Here is a 15,734-nt window from a genome sequence, read left to right as displayed (position 1 = left end):
TACAGTGTTTTTTATTTTTTTCTTTTTAAAGCAAATGGTGAAAATTATCCTAAACAGCTTGAACTCTGTGAACTTCCACATTAATGGGTATTTATGGCAATGAGATTACAAATTTACTAAGGATATTTGGTAAAGGTTATTTTTTAGAACAAATTTCAATAAACACAAATTTTGAGTTAAAACAATGTTAAAATCCATAATTCATCATTAGCATCCAAGGAAAAGACTATAGTGGTAAGTAGGAAAATAACTTATGAAGATATTTACAAAAATCCTATGTCCATGAAAGAGAAATTTTGTAGTGCAGCAATCAGTTAAAGTTGGAAAGAAACCATGGGCTGTTCAACTTCCATTATTAAAATATAAACAATTTAGTAGTAATATTAATGGCAAAGTGATAGATTTTAATGAAGATTGACTCATAGAAATGAAAAATAGGAAAATACAGTAAGAAATGAAGTGTTCAGATCAAGTAGATGTTTAGATTCCCTAGTTGCAAGGTTTTAAATGGCATGCTTTTTATCTTTGTGAATTTCAATTAGACTCTACAATGAGCAAGTCAGGAAGGGAATATTAATGATGGGCGAGAAAGCTGGGTGGTGTTCCATTCTTCACAGAGGCAGCTAACTAGAGCAAATGTTTGTTTAGGCTGTAGCTTATTAAATGGTCATTCAGAAAGTGGTGATTAATAGGTTAAAAAGAACAGCTTGAAATATTTACAATGTAAAGGTTTTACTCTCCTCACATAATCTTCAAAGCAAAGCTAAAATTTTCGGTAGAAGTGCCTGTTGTTAGGAAAACCGCACCATCTAGGAAATCCACTTGAATTTTGGGTTCATAACTAACTATTGAAGTGTTTGGCATATACCGACTCTGAATGCAAAAGGACAGAAACATATCAACATATTTATCAACATAACAACATATCAACATTTTTTTTTCTTTTAAAATGTCTAACATTTATAAAAACTTCCCGAAAAGACGAACACCCTCTCTGCTTTGCCTTAGTAGGGTGTATGTAATATTCTGTCTTGACGTGCAGTACAAAGAGGAACATGTCTCTTTTGTTGTTCAAGTTGCACCTTTGAATTCGATAGCCTCAGATGCTGTAAGGTAAAAAGAAATGAGGCTCACACAGTGCTGAAATCATACGATGGGACTGAAATTACAGCAGGTCTCTAGCCAGCAGGAACCCTTAAAGGGTGTGAAAACCTTAAAACCCGTCCCCTTTCCCCCACTGCAGAAAGAATTTACAGAAGTAGCAAAAGCACAGCAGGTCGCCGGTCTCTTTCTCTCTCTCTCTTTTTTTTTTTTTGCTGGGGGTGGAGGTGGGTGGGGTGGGAAGGACGTAAACTTCTTTTAGAGTTGTTGATTGAGCTTGATCACCAGGTGGGGAGGACGATTGTGAGAAGATATTGGGGTAAAAGAACCTCTGAGAGTGAGCGAGTTTCTCAATAACGGGTAAATGGACTTGACAGACCAGCTCCAGGGAAATCTCCAGCCCTCAGAGATTTGAAGGGAAATTGGTCCTGATGGCAGGAGTGTGAAGGAATGAGTGGTACATCAAGGGGGCTCGGGAAATCAAAGAAACTTCCTGCTGTCTGATTGCAAGCAACCTGCCTTGAACTTGGTCCGGCGTGGATGCGCTGATGGCCAAGTCCAGGCGTGAAGAGCCCCCTCGCCCTCCAGCGGGAGCCCGACCTCTCCTAGACAGACACGTCGCTCCAGAGCCAGGGCACGTTGTGGGGCGGGCGGCAGGGCGAGGCCGCGGGGATCCAGGGCCAGTCCAGACACACGGGGACCCTGACGCCGTACCAATACCCGCCGGCATCCCCCCACCTGGAACCTCGGGGCCTCCAGGGAGCCCCGGAGGGCGGCCGCGGGGCGCAGTGCTGGGCGGCGCGTGGGCTCCGCTACTCCAGCGCGGCGTGGGCGCGGGGAGCGGTGCTCCGGGCGCACCCGGGCGCTAGCCGCCGCCTGGGGCTGTGCCGCGGCAGGTGCCGGGCGGGCGGCAGCGGCTCCCGCTATCTGGCAGAGGGTGGGGGGCGGGGGTCCCTGCTTTCCCGGGAAACTCGTTAGCCCTCCTCCGGGGCCTGGCTCCTCCTCCTCTAGGCGTGGGGCTCGTGCCCGCCGCTGCCTGCGCGCACCGCGCCTCTGCTAGCGTCTCCCCCTACCCCGCCCGCCCCTGCCAACGCTTCCCCCTCCTCCTCTTCCTTCTCCTCCGCCCATCACCGCCACTACGGACGCCTTCGCCTCCTTCTACTCCTCGCGCCGCCGCCGCCGCACCTCGCGCTCTCCTGCTTCCACCAGCCCATCGCTCCCGGCTCGCCGGGTTGCTGCAGTCAGTCTCTCTCTCAAGTTTCCTATCTCTTCAAGATCAGGGCAAAGGGAGGAAAACACCAGTTCTGCTTGCCATTTCAGGTAAGGTCGCACACGCGGGTCCCAATAGGGATCTTTGCTTCCCCGTTTACCTTTGGCTTCCCGTGCATGGCTCATCTCCCCTCCCTCCACTCTCCGATGTTCCCTGGAAACCGAAGAGGTTCAGGTCGCCCCCTCCGCCCCAGCATATTTAAAAAATAATGTCGATACTCCTCACGAGAAGCCTATTTGCAACTCTAATAAGATCCGAGCCGCCCGGCTCGTTAGCCTGGCTCTTTTATAGTCTTCAACTTTGTACACCGTGATCGCCGCTGCCCGCCTGCCTCGGTTGGATCTCGGAGCCTCACGCTCCGGCTCGGCTGTGGTCCTCGGCTCCGGAGCAGCTGTCAAACGCGTCGTTTCGCAGCAGTTAATCCGAACCCGGCTGCCTCCAAGATGTGGTCTTGGACAACCGTGAATGGGCAGGGAGGGAGGTGTTTTTATTCGATTTTTATTTGAAAGGGAGTCAAGTCGTGAAGTCGTGAGAACTGCAGCTCACTGTAATGAAAGAATAATCGAAAAAAGTGGGCTGGCTCTCCCTTGCTTTTCTCGTGGTGAATGCGGGGGTGGTCTTGGTTGGGGGATTGTGGCAGGAAGTACCCGTCTCTCCTCCCCCTTTACACTCTCCTCTCCTACCCATTATTTTCTCTAGCTCATATGTCAGTGCAGGGTCCCGTGTATTCTTTTTACGTGTGTGACCACAAAACAGCGTTTGCTGACGATGGGGCTGGGGGAAGTTCCTGGCAGAGCAAAGTCTGATTATTTGGTCATCTTTCTGTCAAGAGAAAAAAAGAAAGTGGGGGAAAAACAAACAAACAAACGTCCTTCAATCATCATCACATCCCATACACACTCCACTGGAATCATCTCTATTGCTTTAACTCCAGTTCCCAGATGAAATGACATTCTTTTGGGCTATTTGGATGGTATGACTGAATGTAATTTTAAGTGTATTTTGTTTTTCTTCCATGATTATACAAAGAGTGGCGATGAAGACGAAACTGAACAGCTCCAATATGCAGTTGCTGCTTTTTGTTTTCTTGGCGTGGGACCCAGCCAGGTGAGACACTTATTTACTGTTTTGCCATTTTAAATTCAGGGTAAAGGTGTGTTTCCTGAATGCCATCAATGCAGACAGAGGTGGCTTATGAGGAGCTGAAGTATTTTGAAGGACCATTTCTAATGAAAAAGGTAGTACCAGGAAACGGAACTGTAAAGTGGCAAAGACTATTAAAAGTTTGCTGCTTCTTGTTTGCAGCGATAAAATACAAAAGTGAATACAACATTTTCTTTAAAAAAAAAAAAACACAGAAGAAAAGAATACTCTTTGGATGGCATATTTTTGCGAATAATTGAAGTGATTGTTATATGTGATAGTAATAACACCACAATTCAATAAAGAGGCCATCAATTTTCCCTTAAGCCAAACAGAAAAGCACAACCTAAATGATTTGTGGTAACTTAATCTTTTTCTTTCTCTCTTTTCCTTTTTTGCTTAAATGGTCTCGGATCTTTTAGTCAACATAGAAAACTAAATGATGTGTGAATCTGAAACCTCTAGGTGGAGGTAGTATACAACTTCACAATCACAAACAATAAAACAAAACCTTGATTTATTAATAACTTTTCTGTTACTGATTTAGAAATCTTTTATTCCTGAGATGGTTCTGCCATAAACAGTATTACTTTGAAAATGTAACAAATTCTGTTTTGCCTATATTCTACAAATATAAATTTTAATTTCTGTTGTTTTCAACAACTTCATCTTAATTGCTGTCTTTTCTGATTTTTATCATCAGTGGGCATCGTCTATTTAGTGCTTAGATTTAGGATATGGTTTTCAACATACCAGAGTAGTTAATAAAATCTAAGATTCTTATGAATGTCTATGTAACAATTCCTTAAAAAATTAGTATTTATGATTTTATAATACTTTTATTTCCCTTTTAAAATTTAATTTTCCTGTCTCAGTAATTGTTAAAGAATGAAAATATTTTTTAGACTTGAGAAGAAATTTCTTTATGAAGGTGTATTTTTATTTGTAAAATAGCTCCTCATTTAATATCTTAATATTGACTTTAGAAAGAAAATGTGACATTAATTAAAAAACACATTCCAGTGAAAATCCCTAAGTGGAACTTTATGATTATCTTAGTGACTAGTTTTAATTAAGATTAGTTTAAGGCAATATAGAAACTTTTGAGGCTCAATGTATGAAATAATTTGCTTACATAATTTAAAAATGTTTCTTTATACCGCAATTTTAATATTTTCTCTGAAGAGAATATTTGTTTGAAGTTGGCTACGAATTTGCTCATGTATTTAGACTATTTTTAGCTACTAGTTGTACAATCATTTAAGTGCAAATGAATTCCGTCAATGATATTTTGGACAATGCACCTTGATCAGAATGCAATTACATATATTCTTTGATTTTAAAGGAGTGAACAAACCGTGGTCAGTTAATAATCACTGAAAATCCTCAGAACTTAACCATATTTTTCTTCTACTAATTTTCTGTTCTATATTTGACCAGTAATGCTCGTGCCAGTATTTTATTCTATTATATAAATGATTCTTTTTTTGGACCAGTAATTTAAATCTCTGAATCATTCTGAGGGAAAAAAATGGCAGTGAAAAGGGACATTCTGTTTTATACATCCAGTTGCTACTGCACCAAATTGCTGGATGTCACAAAATCAGGTCTCTGGCTTTCTGTTGGAGAAATAATGGAGAAAACCACTGCTTCTAACCCTCTTCCGGTGATATTTTAAGACCATTTATTCTTTCTGCAAATTTATATCACTCTCTCACACACACACACACACACACACACACACACACGCACACGCACGCGCGCGCACACACACACGAAGTAGCTGGCCATGTTAATCTTTGGATGACCTCTGTTGCTCGCTCTCCATAGATGCCAGTCAGTCGGAGGGGTACTCCTCCAAGGCTATCTGCAGCTCTTGTGTGCTCTGCTGATCCTTTCAGAGCCCACCTCCACCTCCTTGGCTACACTGGAGCCTGGAACACAGCCAGCGGAGTTTCCCTGATGTCTATATTGCACTTGGCCATTGGGTGGAGGTATACCCAAAGTTAGAAAATCATCTTGCTTTAAAAGAGAAAAAGACATGAAAAGAAAAGACATTTCTGAGGAAGATAGAGAAATTTTGTGCTTCCAAGGAGGTGATTTATTTTCCAATTAATATTCAGACCCCTGAAGAGTTATTTCAGGAATCCCTTTGGTTTTTGTACCTTTCTAAATGCAGAATAGCATTGCTAATACTGTCTGCATGTGATCATCTCCAGTCATAATGTATCCTAGGGAATGGATTTTCGAAAGAAATGAATAGTTCTACCAGTATGCTGAGTGGTAGGAATCTGAAATAATTTTGATTTCAGACTTCTGATAATCTAGTATTTATTACCCACTTACAACAGACTGTTTACCTTCCTCATTGACACACTGGTATTTATAGAACTGAAAAAAAAAAAAAAAAAGGAGTAAATGGGTGGCACAAATAGCTTAAGGAGCCTTAAAATTCAAATCAAGGAAGAAGAGCATGTTGGCACTTGCAAAACACACATATGTATATATATCAGCTTGTAAAATTATCTGTTTAGGTTGGTGCTGGCTAACATCCAAGAAGATGAGGCTAAAAATAACATTACCATCTTTACAAGAATTCTAGACAGACTTCTGGATGGTTACGATAATCGGCTTAGACCAGGACTGGGAGGTAAAAATAGTTTTCCTTTTCTTAAACACAAAGTAATGCCTTTAAAAGTTAAAGGTAGTATTTCTATTTTAATACATTTGATACATGAATGCCACTGTTATGTATTAAAAAAAACACAGATATTAGAAAATAGGGTATATGAAATAACTATCTCTGATTACTTTTATGCAGACAAAATGTATTTAACATGGCTTTTACAGAATACCTGAAGTCATATAGAACCCAGACTTTGTGCATGAATAGTTTTTAAGTTAGTTTATTGATAACAGCTAAGTTTTTCAAACTTAGAGTATAGTATATGAAAGTGTGACATTATTGGACAGATACGCTTGCTCAGTATCTTTGATTTCCTTCACTGAATTTTGCAGATGCCTATTTTCACATTGGTATAGATGTGTAGAAATGAGAAACATAAAAATGTAAAGGAGTGTCTGGGTTGAATTTTAGCAAATATTAGGATTCTGTGATGATATTTCTTTACACATGCATATGACTTTTCTAAGGTACAGCTTCTGTTTAGCATTCTTGAAACTTTCAAAGATATTTTGGATCTACTTTAGCTGTAGACCGAAGTTATTGGCCTGGGGCACAGTTTGAAATCAAATTTAAATGTTTTTTCTTAACTCAGAAAAACAAATCTGTTTTATTTTTTCCAAACAGGTAACGGAAATTAAGCTTGACTAATATGTTAATTTTTAATTATCCTTTAGCATAGTTGGATGATACTAAGGATATTAGGTGTAAATAGGGTAGATGTGTAATTCCTAAAAGAATTCTGGGTGAAAATACTGTTACCCACCAGTTCTAATATGATATGTATGTATATATGTACATATATGTACATGTATATACACATACACACATATATGTGTGCAGATGTATGAATGTACACATTTATCAAATGTATGTTCTACTGATTAGGATATTCAGTTTAATAACTAATTCAAAATTAAGACAAATTAGCTGAATGCTTGTTACTGACCAAAGATTTATATAGTTAGCCTGATTATTACCTGGTTGGCAACTTTGCCTTTTTAAATTGCTTGAAGAGATGTGTAGTGACTAAATACTTGGATGTCCATGTCAATATTGTCTTTGGAAAATATAAAAGATGGTTAATTCTATACATATTTGGCAATTGTATGATTTTCATTGCCCAGGAGTCAGAATAGTTGGAAAAGATTCAAGTTGTTTTAAGTAATATGCCATTTAATTGCTACTAGTTTTGGACTTGAATCCTGAGTGGTACCTTGCATTTTAAGAGGGAAGTACTGGGAAAGAATAACGTCAGAAGTATGGTGTGTTCTGTCTCTCAGAGAGAATTCAATTGTTTAATATACATTTAGTCTATTAAAAGTAAAAACTAATAGAAAAAAGTATTTCCTTAGTAATTGACATGCCTAATGACCATGAATATAAGGCATTACTGTCTCTGTTAATATATATAGCAAGGAGCTAATATCAAATGTGTACAATAGATGTGTGCCTAGCATGAGGCTGTCATAGTTCATGATGGTGGTTTGAGAGGCAGATTGCACTAAGGCAGATATGTTTTCCAAGGTATAGATTTTATTTTTAAATAAATCATGTGCTGTCAAAAAAACTTAAAATATTTGAGCTAGATCTTGGATTTTGTCTGTGAGTCTTTAGGAGAAATATTTATACTATCAGCGTATAGTTGGCACATAAAAACTACCTGTTAAAGGACATGGGTACTGCCATTTCTCTCTTCATATTTCTGTTTAAATGCCTCTTCCATTCTTTTTACTTCCATTAGCAGCATTTGAGCATGAATCCTTGTCACTCATTCTGTAGGTTAATGCAGTAGATGGAGTGGCTTGTCAGCTTCTTGCCTGGTGGCTTCTTTCCCCAGTCCTTCTCTGACATTGTGCTAATATTTCAGTCACATCAGTCTTCTGTTAGTCAATACTTTTCATATATTGCCCTCCTGTCTTGCCTACTTAGTTACTCCCAACTCTTTGCTACCCCATGGACTATAGCCCTCCAGGCTCCTCTGTCAATTGGGATTCTCCAGGCCAGAAGACTGGAGTGGGTTGCTATGCCCTCCTCCAGGGGATCTTCCCAACCCAGGGATTGAACCCAGGTATCCTGCATTGCAGGAGGATCCTTTACCTGTCTGAGCTACTTACTGGGGAAGCCCAAGAATACTGGAGTGGGTAGCCTATCCCTTCTTCAGAGGATCTTCCCAACTCAGGAACTGAACCGGGGTCACCTGCATTGCAGGTGGACTCTTTACCAGCTAGCAACCAGGGAAGCCCCTCTCGATCAAATGCTTTTATAGCTCCCCATTGCTTTCTGTAGACAATGATGAAGGGGAAGTGGAAGGAGTATAGCCCTTGCACGCACATTGATCTAGATTAGAATTCCTGCTCCATCTTCACACTCAAAACCATCCTTGGCCAGGTAATGTCTCCTTCTGTTTACAATAACATATTTGCCTTCTATATTATAGGTTTGTTGAAAGGATTACAGAAATAAAAGTGTATACCAAAGCAAATGTCAGGTACTATCATTTAAACACAATCAATTCCTTTGCTCCTTCCATAGGTTCCTACTTTGACAATCAAAATATTTACAGTTTACTTCTCTGGCTTCATTTTTACTTTGCCACTCATGCATCCTGCACTTCAAGCACATCTATCCATTTTCTCTTGATAATCCATTCACATCTTCTCCCTTGGCTGGCTTCCCTAGTAGCTCAGAAGGTAAAGCATCTACCTGCAATGCAGGAGACCCAGGTTCCATCCCTGGGTCAAGAAGATCCCCTGGAAAAGGAAACGGCAACCCATTCCAATATTCTTGCCTGGAGAATTTCATGGACAGAAGGACCTGGCAGGTTACAGTCCATAGGGTTACAGAGAGCTGGACACAACTGAGCGACTAACCCACCCTTGGTGTTTGATCATATTAACTCTTTCTGGGGAATAATTCCTCTGAGGAATCATTCTTCCTCATCCTTTCTGCTGAACTAAACTTTTCCTGTGATGACCACCTCAACATGGGTCCTTTTGAGTGCACTCTTGATTGAATTGAAACACCCAGATTCAATTTTCTCTCTGCTGAATTTCTTTAGCAGTCATTGGCTCTGTATCTCATTTGGTACTTATTATGTGCTATCTTGGATTATTTATTATCTTTTTATGTGTCTCTTGTTACCTTAACAAGATTGTAAACTTATTGAGGCAAGATATTATATCATAAATCCTCTTCACTCTCAGGAACTAAATATTGATTTGCATATGGTAGCCATAAAATAAACATTGATTGCTTGATTAACTTTTCTGTGACCAGTTAATCATCTGTAAAATGGGATTACTCACATCTGGCTGACCTTTGAGTTGGGAATGTTGAGGGTATATGTTGAGCATCATGCTGCAGGAAGGTGGTGTGGTTTGGTGAAGAGAACATAACTTTAAACTGTGGAGATTTTAGGTAAATTCTGAACTGGGGTACTGAGCAGTCCTGTGACCTTTCAGTACTTCATCTCTCTGGGGACACATCTGTTGTCCATAAAATGGGATTACAATGATTATTATTAGGGTTTTTGATGAATATTAATTATAATGAGATATGCAAAGTATTTAGCCATGACTGGTCTATAGTAGAGAGTTAATACATAATAACTGGAAGGCTTTGGAAACCTTAGTAAATACAGTGTTGTAAATTTCAGTTATTATTGTGGTTTCCTCTCTGTTCAAAATTAGCCTGAACATCCATATGTTATTTCAAATAAAAAATTCTGGGAAATTATTTGTATCATTATGTCTCAGAAATTAATAATAAGTGGGGAATGGGTTTGAGTGAATATTTCAAACTGAACATCTCTATTGATGAATAATCTGGATAATTAAACTCAATTATTATTATATTTCCTTAGTAATGAAATGTAAATGAGTATATAGGAGAGAGAAATCTGTTTGGGACTTACATATATGATGAAAGTTATACAATATATTGAATGATAAAATTTTAAGATATTTAATAATCAATTATAAAGTGAAATGTTAGATGCTCAGTCATGTCTGACTTCTTTTGACTCTATAGACTGTAGCCTTTAGGCTTCTCTGTCCATGGAATTTTCCAGGCAAGAATACTGGAGTAGGTTGCCATTTCCTTCTCTAGGGGATCTTCCTGACCTAGGGATCAAACCTGGATCTCTTGCATTGTAGGCAGATTTATGCAGGCAGATTAATTAATCTTTTTCTTCTTCCAGTTTTATTTAGGTATAATTTACATCTAGCACTATAAACATTTAAGTTGTACAGAACTATGGTTCCTCTTTAACCTGTAGGCCCAAAGACATTACTCAACTGCTCAAAATCCTGCAATGGTTTCTACTTCAGTCAAAATAATACACAAATGTCTTTTGATGGCCTCCAAAGCCCTGCATGATCTGTCTTCCTATTTTGGCCTCTCCTCACACCATTCTCCTTCTTGCTAAGACTACTATAGTCACATTGGCATCTTTTCTGTTCCATGAAGACACTAGCATATTCCTTGGAGCTTTTCCTCTATTTTCTCTGCCTTGGGTATCCGTTGATCTCATCTTCTCAATGACGCCTACTCTGACCAATAAAATAAATAGTACAACATGTTCATCCTCTAGCAATTCTGATCCTTCTTACTCAGTTTCAGCTTTTTTTTCCCTTTTTAAATTTGGCTCTTATTATTTATTAATACACAAAATAATTTTTGAATCATTATGTTAATTGCTTATTTTGTCTCTTTTGCTAGAATTCAGGCCAGTGAAGGGTTTCAACCTGTTTTGTTATCTGGTCCTCAAGCATCTATATCAGTGCCTGAAACATAGAAAGTGTGGAATTAAATATTTCTTGAATGAATTTTAATTTTATTCTTTTATTTTATTTAGTATGCTTTCATGAAAAGAGTAAACTATAGAACTTACCTTATCCTTAAAATCATCTGCACAGTTATATTTCCTTACCTTACTGGTCTTTCATTGTCAGCATCAGCATATTAGGTTCACTTTTTGTTGAATAGAAACAACTACTACACCAGTTATTCCAGCTCTTGCCTTATGGTAGTTATGATTCTTCTTTGAATCACCTGTGTGTCTTTGGATGGTTCATTAATCCCATCTGTGACTTCATTAATCCCATCTGTGACTTACTCTACTCATCTGTGAAATTGGAGGAAGAGATCCACTTAGCCTATTTATGTCACAAGGATAATGGCATGGTTCAACTAAATTAAAAATTTTAGGAAAATATGATGTGGGGTACAATTGATAGCTATTATTGTTGTTAGGAATAATAGAGGAGAGTTCTTCAAGGAGAACATCATCTTAGAAGGTGGTATCCTTGAAAACAGATGAAGAAAATATTGGTAGGTCTTGGTTGGCTTGAAGGTGAAAGTGAAAGTCACTCAGTTCAGTTCAGTTCAGTCGCTCAGTCGTGTCCAACTCTTTGCGACCCCATGAATCACAGCACGCCAGGCCTCCCTGTCCATCACCATCTCCCGGAGTTCACTCAGACTCACGTCAAAGTCACTCAGTTGTGTCCAACTCTTTGTGATTCCATGGACTATATAGTTCATGGAATTCTCTACTCTAGAATACTGGAGTGGGTAGCCTTTCCCTTCTCCAGGGGATCTTCCCAACACAGGGATTGAACCCAAGTCTCCCATATTGCAGGCGGATCCTTTACCAGCTGAGTCACAAAGGAAGCCCAAGAATACTGGATTGGGTAGCCTATCCCTTCTCCAGTGGATCTTCCTGTCCCAGGAATTGAACTGGGGTCTCCTGCATTGCAGGTGGATCCTTTACCAACTGAGCTATCAGGGAAGCCCCTTGGTTGGCATGCTAAGTCGCTTCAGTTGTGTCCGACTCTGTGCAACCCCATAGACTGCAACCCACCAGGCTCCCCCGTCCCTGGGATTCTTCAGGCAAGAACACTGGAGTGGGTTGCCATTTCCTTCTCCTATGCATGAAAGTGAAAAGTGAAAGTGAAGTCGCTCAGTTGCGTCCGACCCTTAGCGACCCCATGGACTGCAGCCTACCAGGCTCCTCCATCCATGGGATTTTCCAGGCAAGCGTACTGGAGTGGGGTGCCATGGCCTTCTCCATACTTCACTGTAAATCTGGAAACATATCTATCAAGACCATATATTCAGACTAGCTAAAACTAACCACTGAATCAGTTTTTCCTTTTTTCTTCATTTTATTCATTGGAGCTAACAACTTGGGTACCACCTATGAGTTTTCACATTCCATAAGAGGCTTTCAAATTGTTAGCTGAATCAAAGGAGCAACATTTTTTTTTTTTTTGGACCATGTTTATAGGGTCACTAAGAAGATGGATGTTTAGACAGGCCTCATATATTTATGACAGCTAACATTCACAGTGCTCAACAGTGACAACTATTAGAAATGACAAAGCTTGGCATCTAAATTATAGATTCAGTCTGGAAAATCTAGATTGAGTACCATGTGCTTAACTGCATTTTGATAAGCTGTTTTAAGGAGCTTGTCTAGATAGAATCTTTTCTCTAGTGCTTTGTTTTATTTTCTAAAAACTTGAAGAAGCTTTATGCTAAGGCCATGAAGAACATGATGTCAGATTATACAGTTAGGGTCTGAGTGTCAGGTTCCAACTTCACTCTTGGATATTTTTCCTCCACCTGTAGAGATGGATGTTTCTATGCATTTTACTACTCTTGGATTTATAAAACTAAAACATAACATATTCAGTGGACAAAAATTAGTACAAAAAAAATCTGGTCTTTTCCAGAACTTAAGAGAGAGTATGATTTCAGCACTGCATGGTATTACTTTGTAAAGAAATCGTTTAGGATCAGTACCTTTGAACAGCAACACCTTTGAATTTGAATTCTGTTGCCACATTATATTAACTACAAAACTTTTCACTCAACCTCCCTTTGCTTTGGTTTCTGTATTTGTAAAATGTATTTGACTTATTGGTTTGTTAAGAATTTAATGTGAACTTTTTTGGAGTTTCTGACAGAGTAGGAACTCAATACTTGTAGATATTGCTATTATTGTTGGTTCTACTTCTAGTATGAATGTAATGGAGGCCATCAATCAGTATTTCCCTTAATTTATAAAAACTGAGATTTATAAAAAAGGATAAATGTGTGGCACATATACCCAATATTAAAGAAAGGATGTATTTTTTTTTTTTAATGCTGTTATATATTTTGGAGCATACCTTTGTATTAATATATGTAACTTTGAAAACTTTGAAAAGAAACTTTGAAAACAAAACCAATCACAAAAGGAACTGTGTCATGTTGTCATGATATGTATCAATTAGACATCATCAGTTCATGATAATGAATTTTCCTATAAGAGCAAAATTATATTTATAAAATGACCTCACTATATGATGCAGATGATGGTTTTAGGGGCATAAAGCTGAGAGCGGGTCCACGATCCTAGGCTGGGATGTGTCAGGAACTTGAATGGCACAAGCTCTGGGTGTTGCAGCTACAGAGTGCATGCCTGATATTTAACAGCATCTTAAGGGGTGAGGGATGGTGGAGACATTACGAGATAGCACACTGAAAATGATCTGGAATTAAAGTTGGGAGGGGACAAGCTGGGCAGACAGGAAACAATTGAGCCTTTGAGAAGTTCTTGTCTCAGGTGGAGGCAGGGCAAGCTTCTTGTATCAGGCCTCCGCTTGAAAACTCTGATGTTCAGCGTCTCCTCCTCATTCGGCAGCTGTGATGGGGCTGATGCTCCGAAAGGGCATCAGGCAGTGGAGCATCCAGCCTCCCCTCTGTCCTGACTCAGCCTTCTGAGGTCCCCCAGAGTTGCTGGAGTAGGATAACCTTCTCAGCCTTAAGATGATTTTAAAGCCTCTTTCACTCTCTGCCACCAGATCTTCACCACCCACTTAAGTTTGGCTCAGAGTTACAGGAGACATTGTGTTTGACTAATTCAAAAATGATAGAATGAAAATAAATTGGGATGATTTCACCTAAGTGTGTAAATGTGTAAATAAAGTGTTAGTTCCTCAGTCATGTCTGACTCTTTGCAACCCCGTGGACTGTAGCCCACCAGGCTCCTCTGTTTATGGGATTCTCCAGGCAAGAATACTGGAATGGGTTGCCATGCTTTTCTTCAGGGGATCTTCTCAACCAAGGGATCAAACCCAGGTCTCCCACCCACGTTGCAGGCAGATACTTTACCGTCTGGGCCACCTGGGAAATGTGTAAGTAGCTTTGGATAAATGTATAAATGATAGAAATCAAATTATTTTTCATTTCTTCTTTACTGAAAATTATTTTGTGGGAGGCGTGAAACATAGAACATAGAAAGATACTAGCTCCCTGAAGTAGGGTGCTGTTTTGTTGGTTTTCATTCGCTAAGTCATGTCTAACTTTTTATGACCCTGTGGACAGCATGCCAGTCTACTCTGTCCTTCACTATTTCCCAGAGTTTGCTCAAATTCATGTCCATTAAGTCAGTGATGCTATCTGACCATCTCCTCCTCTGCCGCCCCTTCTCCTCTTGCCTTCAATCTTTCCCAGCATCAGGGTCTTTTCCAGTGAGTCAACTCTTCACATCAGGTGGCCAAAGTATTGGAGCTTCAGCTTCAGCATCAGTCTCTCCAGTGAATACTCAGGGTTGACTTCCTTTAGGATTGACTGGTTTGATCTCCTTGCTCATCAAGGAACTCAGGAGTCTTCTCCAGCACCACAGTTTGAAAGCTTCAGTTCTTCAGGATGTTGTTTGGGAGGCTGGAAACTCTGAACATGACTTTCAAAATCAGTTTCTTCAGCTTTGGGTAGGGCCTGTACTCACCCTGCTGCATAGAAATTGTGTATGCTAACTTAAACTAGACACATTGTAATGTAATATGCAGGCTTTTGGATTCTTTTTAATATTTTGCAGCAGACTAAGAAATATCTTTGAATATCTGTACACCCTCACTCTAAAGCTGTGTGTTGCTTGCCCACTCCCTGTCAGGGGATGGTGCTAAGACAGATTTCTTCAGAAATGGTTAGAATGAGGTTCTGTAGAACTCTTTCTCAGTATGTTGCTTTAATTATATATATATATATATATAGCTTGTGATTATTTTATAGGAAAGGTAGACTGAGTGAATACATGGCAGTAATGGCTTGCATTAGATTGGATGGTGGCACTTTCTTCCCAAACAGCATCTCCTACAAAATTTAAGGCAGCATCACTGAAGTGAGTGACCCAGAGACTACTTTCTCTGTTTTACTGAACTAACACTAAAGCTTTGTTTTCACCTTAAATGGTTTTGGTTAATAGCAGCTTCTTTCAGCCATTGCAGCTAGAAAGGCATTGCCCTTAATCATAATTTTGAGGGATTGTTATTTTTGTTCTTTCAGGCACAAGTATGCCTTGCTCAATGTGTTGTTTTCTCACCGGCTTTTACGCTCAGGTGCAATCAGTGTTTTTCACTTTTTCACCCCTTAATGCACAGTGGATAAATTGGACCATAGGCATGACTGATCCATTTGTGTTAGTGTTATTTTTTGATTGATACAGCCCAGTCATGTTGTGGAAATCTATATTGGTAGTGGAAATGGCCA

The 15,734-nt window shown here is 39.5% G+C and overlaps 1 protein-coding gene across 1 annotated transcript in view; it reads left to right on the top strand.

The window, feature by feature from the left end:
* The first annotated feature begins 3,407 nt into the window (after window positions 1-3,407).
* Window positions 3,408-15,734, top strand: part of GABRA2 (gamma-aminobutyric acid type A receptor subunit alpha2) — a 157,124-nt gene continuing 144,797 nt past the window's right edge. The window contains exons 1-2 of the mRNA XM_052642023.1: window positions 3,408-3,478; window positions 6,049-6,164. Of these exons, the coding sequence (XP_052497983.1) occupies window positions 3,408-3,478; window positions 6,049-6,164 (187 nt within the window). The remainder of the gene's footprint in view (window positions 3,479-6,048; window positions 6,165-15,734) is intronic.

The sequence above is a fragment of the Budorcas taxicolor genome, chromosome 6 (assembly GCF_023091745.1).
Source record: "Budorcas taxicolor isolate Tak-1 chromosome 6, Takin1.1, whole genome shotgun sequence".
In the NCBI taxonomy this organism is placed as follows: Eukaryota; Metazoa; Chordata; class Mammalia; order Artiodactyla; family Bovidae; genus Budorcas; species Budorcas taxicolor.
The sequence above is the reverse complement of the archived record's forward strand: the minus strand, read 5'-3'. Positions and strand labels throughout refer to the sequence as shown.